This window comes from Canis lupus, chromosome 5, assembly GCF_003254725.2.
Source record: "Canis lupus dingo isolate Sandy chromosome 5, ASM325472v2, whole genome shotgun sequence".
In the NCBI taxonomy this organism is placed as follows: Eukaryota; Metazoa; Chordata; class Mammalia; order Carnivora; family Canidae; genus Canis; species Canis lupus.
The window spans coordinates 8315678-8329433 of NC_064247.1; the positions used below are offsets into that span (position 1 = coordinate 8315678).

Sequence of the window (13756 nt, forward strand, 5' to 3'; positions counted from 1 at the left end):
TCCCCCCTCTAAGGCACGTGGTCTCGGCTCGCCCCGCCCCTTTCGGAGAAGATGGCGGCGCCCGTGTGTAATGCGCCGGGCCTCTGGCTGCGATGCTCCGGGCGGCGGCGTGTCGGCGGTCTCTTTACTCTCGTCTCAAAGCCATTTTGTTCGGCCGCTGCTGCGCCTGGGACCCTGAGTGCCCAGCGATTAGCGGAGAAGCTTCGAGCCCAGAAACAGGAACAGAAGACGAAGAAGCAGCTGGTGAGTCCGAAAGGACCACAACTCCCAAGAGGCATTGCGTTCACTGGTTCCCAGCCTGGGGTGGGGGGGAGGTAGGGGGGCCCTCCGGCAGGTGTTAGGTGGATGTGGAAGACCTGTGGGAGAGCGGCGGGAGGGATGAGGACGGCGCCGCGTCTTTCCGCGGGTGGGGGCTTCGGCTTCTGCCACGGCCCTGCCCTCTGCGTGGAGGCAGGTGAGACGGGCACCGCTGCTCCCGAAGCATTCGGGGAAGGCGCCGGCCCCGCGCAGAGGCAGTCATCCCCAACCCCAACCCCAGTTGTCACCCGGACTTCTCGAAGGTCTTCAGCAGCCTTTCCCTGTGGCTCCTTCTCTCTCCCTAGGCGCCCACTAGCCCTGTTCAGCGGAGAGTGCACGAACTGGTGCGGTTCACACAGCAGCTGCAGCGAGTCCACCCCAACGTGCTTGCCAAGGCGCTGAGCCGCGGCGTTCTGCACCAAGACAAGGATCTCGTGGTCATCAACAAACCCTACGGTCTCCCGGTGCATGGTAAGGACCTCGCGGGAAAAGGAGTTTGGTGCGGGGGTGGGGTGGGGGAGCTGCTTCTGTTTTCAGTACAACTAGGGGCAACTCTGACACCTCACTTGTGGGGCTCCTCGGAGCCTTGCGCTCAAAAGAATTAAGCTTTTGTGGAGCTGTATATAAGGCACTACTGAAGACGCAGAGATAGGAAAGACGGTCTCTGCATTCCCAAACATTTGACAGTCAGCAGTGATTTATGGAATGCCCTGCGTCCAGACCCCTACAGAGATTTTTACAGAGAAATACTAAATGTGTGGTTCTTGTCTTCATATTATTTTCCATCAAGACTGGGAAAGAATGGGGCTCCTGGGTGGCTTAATGGTTGAGCATCTGCCTTTGGCTCAGGTCATGATCTCAGGGTCCTGGGATCGAGTCCCTCATCGGGCTCCCCCGCAGGGAGCCTGCTTCTCCCTCTGCCTGTGTCTCCGCCTCTCTCTGTGTCTCTCTCATGAATAAATAAATAAATAAAATCTTAAAAAAAAAAAGACTGGGAAAGAAGAAATGATTGTAAGAAAAAAATATATGGTACTTAATATATTAAGCTTCCTGTTATTTCCCTTTCCAGCAATGACACCACTATATTTTAGCCTTTATTTGCAATTTTCCCACTTTCACTAAATTGCATCAATACGCTGTTCTGTTTTCAGCCTATCAATCTTCTGTGGCTAATGTGTTCTGATAGTTAATTAACTTCTATAAATAATAGTATTTTCATGTAATGGCTCCGAATTTGCTTCATCAAGTGTCTTTTTTTAACATGGTGATTTATTGCACAATTTTCTTCACATGATCCAGACTCTAATTTCATCAGTTAAGTCCAGACCAACGAAAATAGTCTGTCTTCATTGTACAAAGATCAGAAAATCTCAACCCACAAGCCCAAAACTGCAGTATAAATCGGGCAGCCACCTCAAGCCATGAGTGGGGACGGAATAACTTGAGAGAAATCATATCTTATCCTGTACATGAGCAGGGATCAAAGGATCAGATAAGGACCACCTAAGCATGCAGAAACTCCAATTACAGAGACCAACATGAAAACTCTTATAAAAGTGGAATTTCAGTTAAAGCAAAAATTAAACTGTCCTGTAAAGAGGTGTCCAGTACTGAAAACATATGCAGGATCCATGTACACAGAAACATATAAACTTTATAGAAGATAACTTCCTTTAAAGAGTTCATAGAAATTGCAAACTACAGAAGATATTCATGTTGTAAAATCTAAGGGCCAAAAAAATATGTAACAAATTATGTATTCGTGATATGATACTAAAAAAGGATATGTGTGAGTGTGCACATAGGACACCCACAATGCCCAGAGCTTAATGGACGCTGAAGTGTTTCTGAATAAATGTTGAATGTAGTTGTCTAAAACAGCTAAATGAGACAGGAAAGATTGACAGAAAAAAATGCATTTGGGAAAGAGATTTGCTGGGGGAAAAGACATAGCTGAGCTAAAAGAATGCTTTTTGGGGAGGTATGGAGAAAAGCATAAAGACGAGTTAAGCCAGACATTGCCAAGTGTTCTGTGTGTTTTCTTCTTCTCTCTTAATCCTTCTCTTTCCATTCCCCATGAGACAATTATCTAGATATGTGCAGTTTATGGATGAAAAAACAAGTTGGAAAGATTAAATAATCTATTCAGGGTCAATAGCTAGTAGGCATAGAAAAGAACTGGAACATCTCACCTAAAGTCCATCTTCTTAGCTCTTCTGTAATGCCTCAGGAGAACCTCACAGTTTTGTATTTATCATTCATGTTTACTTGGTAAATTTTCTTTTCCTTTTTTCTTTTTTTTTTTAATAAATTTTTTTTAATAAGTTTTTTTAAAATAAATTTTTTAAATAAATTTTTTAATAAATTTATTTATTCATGAAAGTCTCAGAGAGAGAGGCAGAGACATAGACAGAGGGAGAAGCAGGCTCCATGCAGGGAGCCTGATGCGGGACTCAATCCCAGGACCCCAAGAGCAAGGCCTGAGCCACGCAGGTGCCCCCTTGGTAAATTTTCAAGCCTTCGTTTATATAGTAAAATATCAGATCTCCTTATTTTGATTGCTGATTTTATTATGAGTATTCAAGTAGATAAATAAGAAGGTGTATGTCTGAGGAAAAAGCCACATGCTGGGACTGTGCTTCTCAAACTTTAATCGGCATGTGAGTTCCTTGAGTATCTTGTTAAAATAACGGAGTTTGATTTAGTAGTATGGATTGGGGGCCTGAGATTCTTTTCCAGCAAGCTCCCTGGGCATACTGATGTTGCCAGTTCCTGGACCACATTTCAGAAATAAGGCTCTTGAAAATAATTGACTTTTTTTTCCCAGGTAGAATTCTTTGGTGGGATCTTTTACTAGCCACTAAAACCTCTGGCTCTTCCCTTTTTAGGTGGCCCTGGGGTCCAGCTCTGCATCAGTGATGTATTGCCTATCCTGGCAAAGATGCTTCATGGCCACAAGGCAGAGCCCTTGCATCTGTGCCACCGGCTGGACAAGGAGACTACAGGTGTAATGGTGTTGGCCTGGGAGAAGGAAGTGGCACATCAAGTCCAAGAGTTTTTTAGAACCCGTCAGGTGGCAAAGAAGTACTGGTATGAAGCCCATCGCTAGTAGTACAGTTGATGTAAATGAAGGCATCCTTTTATCTATTTGTCCATTCATATGGAAGGACCTCCTATTAAAGAGAAGGTACCATGATAAGACATGTGGGCCTATGAAAAGTATAGGAAACAGACTGAGTGCTTAAAATATTGGAGCACCTAGGTGACTCAGTTAAGTGTCAGCCTTCGGCTCTAGTCATGATCCTAGAGTCCTGGGATCGAGCCCCACATCGTGCTCCCTGCTCAGTGGTGAGTCTGCTTCTCCCTCTCCTGCCCCACGCCCTGCTTGTGCTCTCTTGCTCTCACTCTCAAATAAATACATAAAATCTTTAAAAAAAAAAAAAAGAACATTGGAATCTGATAAAATAGTGGTTCCTAATTATGGTTGTACATAAAAATTAATGAAAATTAATTATACAAATAGTACACATTTCATTCCTGTGGTAAAATAGTCAAACAACAAAAATAAAGCCAAAAACTTGGAGAATCTACCCACTCTTCCATTGGGATGGTTTGGGTTTTATTCCTCTGGTCCTTACCCAATGTATTTATGTACAGGTCTCATGTATAGAGTGTGTGTGTGTGTGTGTGTGTATTACATTGTACTTCTTCCCCCCATTAACTGTGTCTTGGAGATTTTTCCATATTAGTGCATATAGGTGTATCTCCTTTTTTTTTTTAAATAGAAGAAAGATGAACAAAAGTGAAACCTTACTCCTGTCCCCTGTCTAGTCAATTTTCTTCCCCAGAGGTAATCACTATTCTACTTTCTTATGTAAACTTTAAGAGTCATATAGGCATGTGTAGGTGAATTATTATATGGCAAGATATTTTGCATTGCTTTCCATCTTGCTGCTTTTTACTTGGACAATATATCTTGAAGAGCCCCTTGTATGTACATTTAGAGCTCTATAGTATTCTGCTGTATGGCTATCTCATAATTTTCTTATTGTTGGTTATTTATTTAACTTCCCATTTTTCAGAGTCTATTGCAAAGAATATGTGATCATATCTTTTAAGACAGATTCCTAAAGATGGAATTGCTAGGTTAAAGAGTACACACATTTAATATTTGGTTTTTTTGTTGGTGGTGGTGATGGTTTCCCCTTTTTTTTTTTTTTTTTAAGATTTTATTTATTCATGAGAGGCACAGAGAGAGGCAGAGACACAGGCAGAGGGAGAAGCAGGCTCCTGTGGGGAGCCTGATGTGGGACTCAATCTCAGGACCCCAACGTCAGGACCTGAGCTGAACACTTAACCGACTGACCCACCCAGGCTCCCCTCACACATTTAATATTTGAAGTAATTACTATTAGGTAGGCTAAGTTTTCCTCCCAATAGAGTAGTTGACCCCATGGGTTTTTTTTGAAGGTTTGCCACTATGATGAGTAAAAAAAACTGTTTTCTATTTCCCTGTGTACTAGTGATGTTATTTGTTTGCATGCTTATTTGGCTCGTGTGTTTTGAGTTTCCCTTTTTGTGAACAAACTTTATTTCTTTCTTTATTTCAGTTATTTTTTATTTTCTATTTGATTTGTAAGTATTCTTTTTTTATCTTTTGGATGTCAGTACTTTTTGTATTATAGATTTTGTAGCTACTTTGTGATCTTGGGAGCCTTCAAAACAATCTCTATGCTGAGACCCACCTACAGAGGTCCTGATTCTTAAGTCTGATGGGTGTGGGCATCTCTATTTTTTAAAAGCTTCACAAATGACTCTGCTGTGGAATCAAATGGGTAAGGAGCACCGTAATAAGAGATTATAGATAGTGGAAGAGATTTAGCATAGTATCTAAGAGTTCAATAAGATCTTGTAGAACTGAGGATCCCTGGGTGGTGCAGCGGTTTAGCGCCTGCCTTTGGCCCAGGGCACAATCCTGGAGTCCCGGGATCGAGTCCCATGTCGGGCTCCCGGCATGGAGCCTGCTTCTCCCTCCTCTGTTTCTGCCCGCCCCCCTACAATCAATCAATCAATAAAATAAAATAAAATCTTAAAAAAAAAAGATCTTGTAGAACTGTCAGCCGTGCCATTTACAGCATGGGTCCTAAGGCAAGTTATTAATTAAACTTCTCTAAGCTTTGTCTTCATATGAAAAATGAGAATAATGTAGTTTATTTAGGAGAGAGTTAAATGAGACAATGCATGTGAAGTGTTTAACACAGTGCATAGCTCCTAGTAAAAGCTGAAAGACAGAAAATTGAGACTATGTTATGTATGCAAGTAACCCAAATGTAAGGCTGTCAGAAGTGTTGGGGAGCCTGGGTGGCTCAGTCAGTTATGTCTGACTAATTTTTTTTTTTAAGATTTTATTTATTTATTCATGAGAGACATAGAGAGGCAGAGGGAGAAGCAGGCTCCGTGCAAGGAGCCTGATATGGGGCTCAATCCCGGAACTCCGGCATCACTCCCTGATCCAAAGGCAGATGCTCAACCGCTGAGCCACCCAGGCGTTCCAAGTGTCTGACTCTTGATTTGGGCTCAGGGTCCTGGGATCAAGCCCCTTATTGGGCTCCGTGCTCAGCAGGGAGTCTGCTTCGGGATTCTGTTTCTCTCTTCCTCTGCCCCTCTCCCCACATGCATGCTCTCTCTAAAATAAATCTTTTTAAAAAGCATTATATTATTTGTGAGAATTGTTTATGAAAGTTTAGAATCGATAACCATTCTCATCATGCTTCTTGGAGAAATTGAAATCCATTAATTGTGTCTTGATGAATGAATAGGATTTGATAGATGAGCTGGAGAACTGTTATAAATTGTGAGAATGGCGTACACAAAAGAATAAGGCATGCGGTCTAGTTTGGAGTGGGGAATGGTGACAGATAATGCTGGAAAGGTATATCGTAGCCTAGTTAATGATGGCCTTAAATACCAGGTGCAGGAGGTAGAAGTCAGAAGTAGACCATAGTTGGCAACTGATTAGCATTTACTGACTTACTATGATAATGACTTGTTACAGTTATTTGTTTGAATCTTTTTTTTTAATATTTTATTTATTTAATCAGGAGAGACACACAGAGAGAGGCAGAGGCACAGGCAGAGGGAGAAGCAGGCTTCATGCAGGGAGCCCGACGTGGGACTCAATCCTGGGTCTCCAGGATCAGGCCCTGGGCTGAAGGCAGCGCTAAACCGCTGAGCCACCTGCCCAGTTTGATTCTTACTAGACTATCCTTGAATTCCTTGAGAGTGGGGATGTTTGTCCTCTTCATCTATATAGAACTAGTACCCACTTAAATCAATGCCTCCTTATATGTGTGGAGAATGTAGTGGGTAAACGTTTTGGGGCAGTAGTGTAATGTCAATTAGGAAGAATGAGCTAGCAATTAAAACTCAATTTAAGTATGAGAAAATATATCAAATAGTAGCCCAAACTGCTACCAACCTGAAGTGAGGTGTCTAGGGTGGGAAATGTACGAGTGTGCTTTTGACGCCTTGGTCAGTGATTCTCTGATAGTCTACCAGGTACTCAGGAGGACTCCTTTGTGATTGACCTAGAAGAGGCATAAACGTTAAGGATAGACTAAAGGGTCTTCTCTACCCATCTCTGACATGACAAAAGGTGACTTCCAACAAAAGTGATTTAGAATGGTTATTGAGTTATGGTGGTCGTTTCTGTGACTTTGAGCAGTTTCCCTCTATTTGTCTACCTGGCAAATTGGGCAGGAGTGGTCCTGTGAATTTTTCATCCTGTTCATTCGTTTCCTTGTTCATTTGTTTCATGTGCAGTCAGAAATTGACCATCTTTTAAAAAACAGGATATAAAAAATAAAAAGAAACAGGATACATGGGGATCCCTGGGTGGCTCAGCGGTTGAGCGTCTACCTTCGGTCCTGGGGTCCTGGGATCGAGTCCCGCATTGGGCTCCCTGCATGGAGCCTGCTTCTCCCTCTGCCTGTGTCTCTGACTCTGACTCTCTCTCTCTCTCTCTCTCTGTGTGTCTCTCATGAATAAATAAAATCTTTAATTAAAAAAAAAAAAACAGGATACAAAACCATATTACCCTAATTTCGTTTTAGACTATACATACTCATTTTGGGATTGCCTGGGTGGTACAGTTGGGTAAAGCACCTGACTCTTGGTTTCAGCTCAGGTTGTGATCTTAGGGCTGTGAGATCAAGCCCCACACTCAGCTCAGAATCTTCTTGGGGTTTTTTCTCTCTTCCTTTGCTCCTCTCCTCCCAAATAAATAAATCTTTTTTAAAAATTTTTAAAAAAAACTATATATATTCGTTTTTTAAAGGCTGAAATGAAAGACCATGTTATTAACATAATTATTTTAATTTTTCTGGTTTTTTCCCCCCCAAATATCCTATAATTAGCATACGTTACCTTAGTAGTAAAAAAGATAAGCTTATAAGATGAACACCCAGCTCTCAGTGACAGATCACTTGGGATGCTCCAGTCTTAAGAACTGTGCACAGTAGTGCAGAAGGTCCAGTATTAAAGCCTCTAAGTAGCCGAATCTGAGGTGATCCCCCCTCACCTGTGGTTTAGACAAGGGTCTGTGTGTCGTCCCCAGGGCCATCACTGTGCGCGTCCCGGTGCCCTCAGCAGGAGTCGTGGATATCCCCATCACCGAGAAGGCGGTGCAGGGTCAGCAGCAGCACTACAAGGTGAGTGATCCATCACCCAGAGGCTTGGGTTTTCTGCGCTTCCTTTTCAACCATATCTTGATTTCTTTGGCTTCAGATGACGCTGTCTCCAGACTACCGCATGGACAATGGGAAGATGGTGAGAGTACGCAGCAACAGGAACGCACATATTGCCGTGACTCAGTACCATGTGCTGAGCAGCACTCTGTCCTCCGCCCTCGTGGAGCTCCAGCCTATTACCGGTGAGGGGCCACCTTTCCGCAGTGGGACGGCGGACTCCCAGGGCCACTGAGCTTCATCCAGGGCCTTGTACTGGGTTCTGCCCTTCTTCTGAGCAGCTGGTGTTGTGAGAGGGCTGGAATTGCAGCTGACATGTTGCAGAGTGTGCTTCTGGTGCCAGTCTGAGGCTGGGAACTCCAAGAGGGATGACTGTTGAAAAATAGGGGGTAGCAGAAAGATCTAAATAATCTGCTTACATTTATTTAAAAATTTGCAAAGCGATTCCTCAAAAAGTTAAACATAACATTACCATATAATTCAGCAATCCTCAAGAGTATCTACCCAAGAGAATTGAAAGCAGGGATCAGAAAGATAACGTGTACACCAGTGTTCATGGCAGCGTCACTCTCAGTAGCCAAAAGGTGAACCCAACCCAAATGTCCATCACCAGATGAATGGATAAACAAAATGTGGCCTACACATATTATTCAGTCTTGAAAAGGAAGGAAATTCTGACACCTTCCACAACATGGATGGACTTTATGCCAAGTGAAAGAAGCCAACACAGAAGGACGAATATCTCATGATTCCATTTATGAAATACCTAGAGTACTCAAATTCAAAGACAAAGTAGAAGGGGGAAGGAATGGGGAGTGATTGTTTAATTAGGTCAGGGTTTCAGTTTGGGAGGATGAAAAAGTTCTGGAGATGGGTGGCGGCAATGGTTGCACAACAATGTAAAGGTACCTAATGCCACAGAACTGCACAGTTAAAAATGGTTAAGATGAGAAATTTTATGTCACGAATGTTTTCCTACAATGAAAAAATGTGCAAAGCGCTACTATTTAGCATAATTTAATAGTGTTATTCAAGGAACAAAATAAAACAAGGGGCACCTGGATGACCCAGTTGGTTAAGCATCCAACTCTTGATTTTGACTCAGGTCACAATCTCAGGGTTGTGAGATTGAGCCTCCCCAGGCTCTGCACTGAGCGTGGAGCCTGCGTGGGATTCTCTCTCTCCTTCTCCCTCTGCCCTCCCCCCACCCCTGCTCTCTTGCACACGTGGTTGCTCTCTCTCTAAAAATAAAAAACAAAAAGCAGAGAGAGATACCAAGTTGATGATACTGGTTATCTGTGGTGCAAAGGGGACTGAGGGGGAGGAGAACTTACAGGCTCAACAGCATGTAGAATGTTTATTTCCTCATAGCTTACAGTTTGTTCTGTTATTCTTTATACTTTATGGCAGGGTGGGGCTTTGCCAGTTTTACCATGCTTCAATTTAATATGGTGAGAAACAGATGTGACCCACAGTATGGTTACTGTAGCTACTGAAGTTTTCTCTCTCTTTTTTTTTTTTTTGTAAAGGAATAAAACATCAGCTTCGAGTTCATCTGTCTTTTGGATTGAATTGCCCAATCCTTGGTGACCACAAGTACTCAGACTGGAATAAGCTGGCCCCCCAGGTGATATTGGTTTGACCCAATGTGCAGCAGATAAGGGGGGTGACTTATGTTTTCCCCTCGTGGAACCCTGAAGTGAGTCACCACAAGGCTGTACTGATTGTCTTTAGACCTGGTACTCTACTAGTTACCTCTACTAGTTACCTAGATTAGAGAGAAACAGCTACTATTCTCATGGAGCTGCAGGATCTATTAGCAGAACCCTTACGTGTCAGTCCTTAGCCTCAGATTTTGTTAGGAGGCTGTGGGTGGGTTGGTAGAGGGGACTTTCTGCAGTCTTCAAGCAGCCTTTCATGCTATTGCAGAAGATCCATGGTGGGAACTTTTTTATCTCATGATGTTACAGCCCATTCTCTAGGACGGCCAAAGAACTGGCTGATAAGAGCTTCCCAGGTGTGGTGGTTTTTGTTTTCCCTGGGTTCTGAACTCTTCCTGGAAATGTCCCTGCAGCAGGCTGTCCACCTCTGTTCTTCCAGGGGAGTTAGCGCTGATTCCTTTAAGTGAAAGACCTCTGACCCTGTGTGCTGCTCCAGGCTGAACTGTTGGCTTGTCTTGTCTTTGTACAGAAGCTGTCTCTTGGTACCCTCAAGAAGCTAGGGCTGCAACAGACGAAGGCCCGCCACCTCCCCCTTCACCTGCACGCCCGCCAGCTGATCCTGCCAGCCCTGGGGTCCAGGAAGGAGGAACTCAGCTTGGTTTGCAAGCTTCCTCGCTTCTTTGTACTCTCACTGAGACGCCTGGACTTACAGATGCCAAGTCAGGATCAAAATGGGGACGATGAAGGTGGACATCTGAGAGCACAGTGAAGACCTATGGGCAGTTTGGCCGTGAATCCTTCCCTTTGTTTAATGAACTTTGCTCACTTCTGACTTGGGACAGACTCCAGAAGACCCAGGTGTGGTAAGTGGAAGAAACCCAGCTGCTTCTGGACACTAATTTCCATTTGCTGAGACTTTGGCCACACTCTGGAAGAGCCTGCGGGAAGTATCCCTGCCTCAGAGTCTCCTCGCCCAGATGGAAGGGAGCCGAGGACCAGGCAGATGGGGTCAGTGATTGGAAAAGGAGAAGCTACAGCACAGATCTGTGCTCAGAACTGTTTATATCCAACAATAAAGCTCTTGATCTTTCAGGAAGGTTCCTATGGTTGGAGAGGCACGATGGTTATCTAACTGCTAGAGAGATTCAGAAGCAGTACGTCACTGTCCTTATGGACACTCAGGACCTATTAGCCAACCTCTCTGCTCCTGTTCAGTCTCGGATTTTGTGGACCTCTATCTAGAAGGCAGGATTCTCTCCAGCTGCAGCACGGGCGCCTGCCAAGAGGTGTTCGATAAGCAAGCAAAGGAGATGTAAATGGCAGGCCGGTATGAGGCCCTGGTGGGGAGCACTGTCCACAGAGGCCAGTTGTTAGCTCTAGCTGGGTGTGGCTCTGCGGAAGCAGCTTTTCTCTTTTTTCAGTCAGGAAACCCAGATAGAGTTGAGCCCTGAACAGCATTGAGGGGGTTGGGCGCACCGACCCCCTTGCATAGTCACAAGTCCATGTATAACTTTTGACTCTCCCAGAACTTAACTACCAAGAGCCTACTGTCGACGGAAAGCCTTGCCAATGACATGAACAGTTGATTAGCATGTATTTTGTATGTTATATATATTATGTGCTGTATTCTCACAGTAAAGTCAGCTAGAGAAAAGAAAATGTTATTAAAATCATAAGGGGCCCCCTGGGTGGCTCAGTTGTTTGGCACAGGTCGTGATCCGGGGTCCTGGATTCAAGTCCTGCATCGGGCTCTCTGCTCAGCAGGGAGTCTGCTTCTCCCTCTCCTTGTACCCCTTCACCCCACTTGTGCTCTCTCTGGGTATCTTTCTCTCTCAAATAAAATCTTTAAAAAAGAGAATCGTAAGGAAGAGAGAACACATTTACTTTACTATATTTATTGAAGAAAATTCATGTATAAATGACTTGCACAGTTCAAACCCACGTTGTAGGTGGATCAGCTAGCTGTACTTACATGAAAACTCCAAGTACATTGCTCACTGAAATGTGTAACAAATAGCTGTCCCCAAACCCAGGAGGTTACCAAGTCTGCCCCGTTTCCCTCTAGAACCCCTCTGAGGACATGCTTTCCTCTTTAACCTCACTACCTCTTCCTGAGAATCAGCTTCACTCCCTCCCTTCAACTAGGATAGGATAGTTCCCCCCAGAGACCAAACACAGAGGGGAGTGTTGAGACCTTCCCCAGGTCCCTAAGGTCAGAGCAGGGCAGGCTGGTTCTTAACTAGGACAGGGACACTGCAAAACACACCCTGAAGTTTCCTCAGTCCGCTGCCTAGGCTCTCCGGCTTCGGGGCTGCTTTTAGCTAGAGTGCCTTGTAGGATATACAAAGACAAACCTTATATCTGTTCTTGCAGAGCGTGCCACGGGGATGCGTACTCTATCCCAGTGGGGTGGAAAGTGCTGCTTGGTGCAGTGTAATTCCAACAATGCTCCACAAGACTCCTCTCCAGACACCAGCTGCAAGCTCAGGTGTTCCAGACGACCCCCCACCCTTCTGACCAGTCTAAGGGAGGAATGTTTTCCTCAATCTGTAACGGGTTCAAGGGATACAAGACCACTTGGCTCCAGGTTCAGCCCAAAGGCAGAGAGCGGTGGGGAGACAAGACAGGAATTCACCTGGGAAGACAGGGCTGACGTCACAAAGCCTGTCTCTCTGAAGTGCCGAAAATACTTTCAGGTTTATATAAGGAAAATATGGGACAGAGGTCAGTGGGTACGTGCAGGTGGGCAGTGAAGGGTCAGGTCGATCATTTGGGGTCAATCACGTGGGGTCTTGCTGGTGTCAGGGCATTTGTCACTGCTTGGGCGTGGGAGTAGTCTTGGTTCCCATCAGGGGATGCTTTGCCCACAGGGTCCTTTGTCTGAGTTCAGAGATAAGCTGGAAAGAATCAAGAAGTACCACTTGAGGTCGACATAGAGGTAGCAGCCCTCTTTCAAACCCCAGTCCCCGACTGGGTCTAAAAATTAAACTGACAAAATAATAGATAAACATACAAATTTGTGTGATGTAAGTTTTATGTGGCACGGGAGAGGTCTTCGTAATGAAATGAAGACGTGTATTCTTTTTTTTTTTTTTCAGCAGGCTGCACACCCAGCAGGGAGTCCAACACGGGGCTTGGACTCCTGACCCTGAGATCAAAGATCTGAGCTGAGATCAAGAGTTGGATGCTGGGCCCCTGGGTGGCTCAGTGGTTGAGCCTGTGCCTTCGGCTCAGGTCTTGATCCCGGATCCTGGGATCAAGTTCCACATTGGGCTCCCCACAGGGAGCCTACTTCTCCCTCTGCCTGTGTCTCTGCCTCTCTTTGTGTCTCTCATGAATAAATAAATAAATAAAATCTTAAAAAAGAAAAAAAAAAAAGTTGGATGCTTAACTGACCAAGCCACCCAGGTGCCCCAGCCTTGTGTATTTTTCTGCTGGGTGTGATGAGGAGTGGACAGTCACAGAATATGGTAGGTTAAGGAGTGTGAGGTAACTGTACCCTGAGGGAAACTTAGCAAAGCTTGTTTGTTGGGATTCTTCTTGGCGTCTCATTGTCTTTGGACAAAGGGGATTCTCCTTTCCTTTGGTGTAGAGAGAGCACCTCTCAGCGGAGGGTATGACCTGTTCCAGGGAAGAAGAATGAGGGGGTGAAGGGATCAAAGTGACCTTCCTGTTTCTGACATTTTCTCAAACTTCTTCAACTTAAAATATTCAGTGTGCCAAGGTGCCATATTTTGGGGTAGCATTTCCTGAACCCCATTGCCGAGTAGCTACGATTCAGGGTTGTCCGGTCTCCTCCTCAGGCTCAGTTAATCACTGGATTGACCCCCAAAGCTCAGGAAAGTGCTACTCTGGCTGTTTTATTAATAGCAATAAAAGGATGCAATTTGGGACCAGCCAAGAAGAAAGGGTGAGGTCTGGAAAGTCCCCAAACTTAAAGCTACTGTCCCCTCCCTGAGGAGTCAGGACACAGCACACTCTTCACACATGGACGTGTATTACCAACCAGGAAGGTCACTTAAGCTTCCACGTGGAGTTTTTGTTGGGGCTCAT

The 13756-nt window shown here is 44.7% G+C and overlaps 1 protein-coding gene across 1 annotated transcript; it reads left to right on the forward strand.

Moving 5' to 3' along the window:
- The first annotated feature begins 10 nt into the window (after positions 1-10).
- RPUSD4 (RNA pseudouridine synthase D4) lies at positions 11-12713 on the forward strand. The gene is made up of 7 exons (XM_025464985.3): positions 11-243; positions 603-768; positions 3186-3387; positions 7913-8006; positions 8083-8227; positions 9572-9669; positions 10233-12713. Exons 1-7 carry the CDS (start codon positions 52-54, stop codon positions 10470-10472), a joined length of 1137 nt encoding a protein of 378 aa, XP_025320770.1. The 5' UTR covers positions 11-51; the 3' UTR covers positions 10473-12713.
- Positions 12714-13756: the final 1043 nt, after the last annotated feature.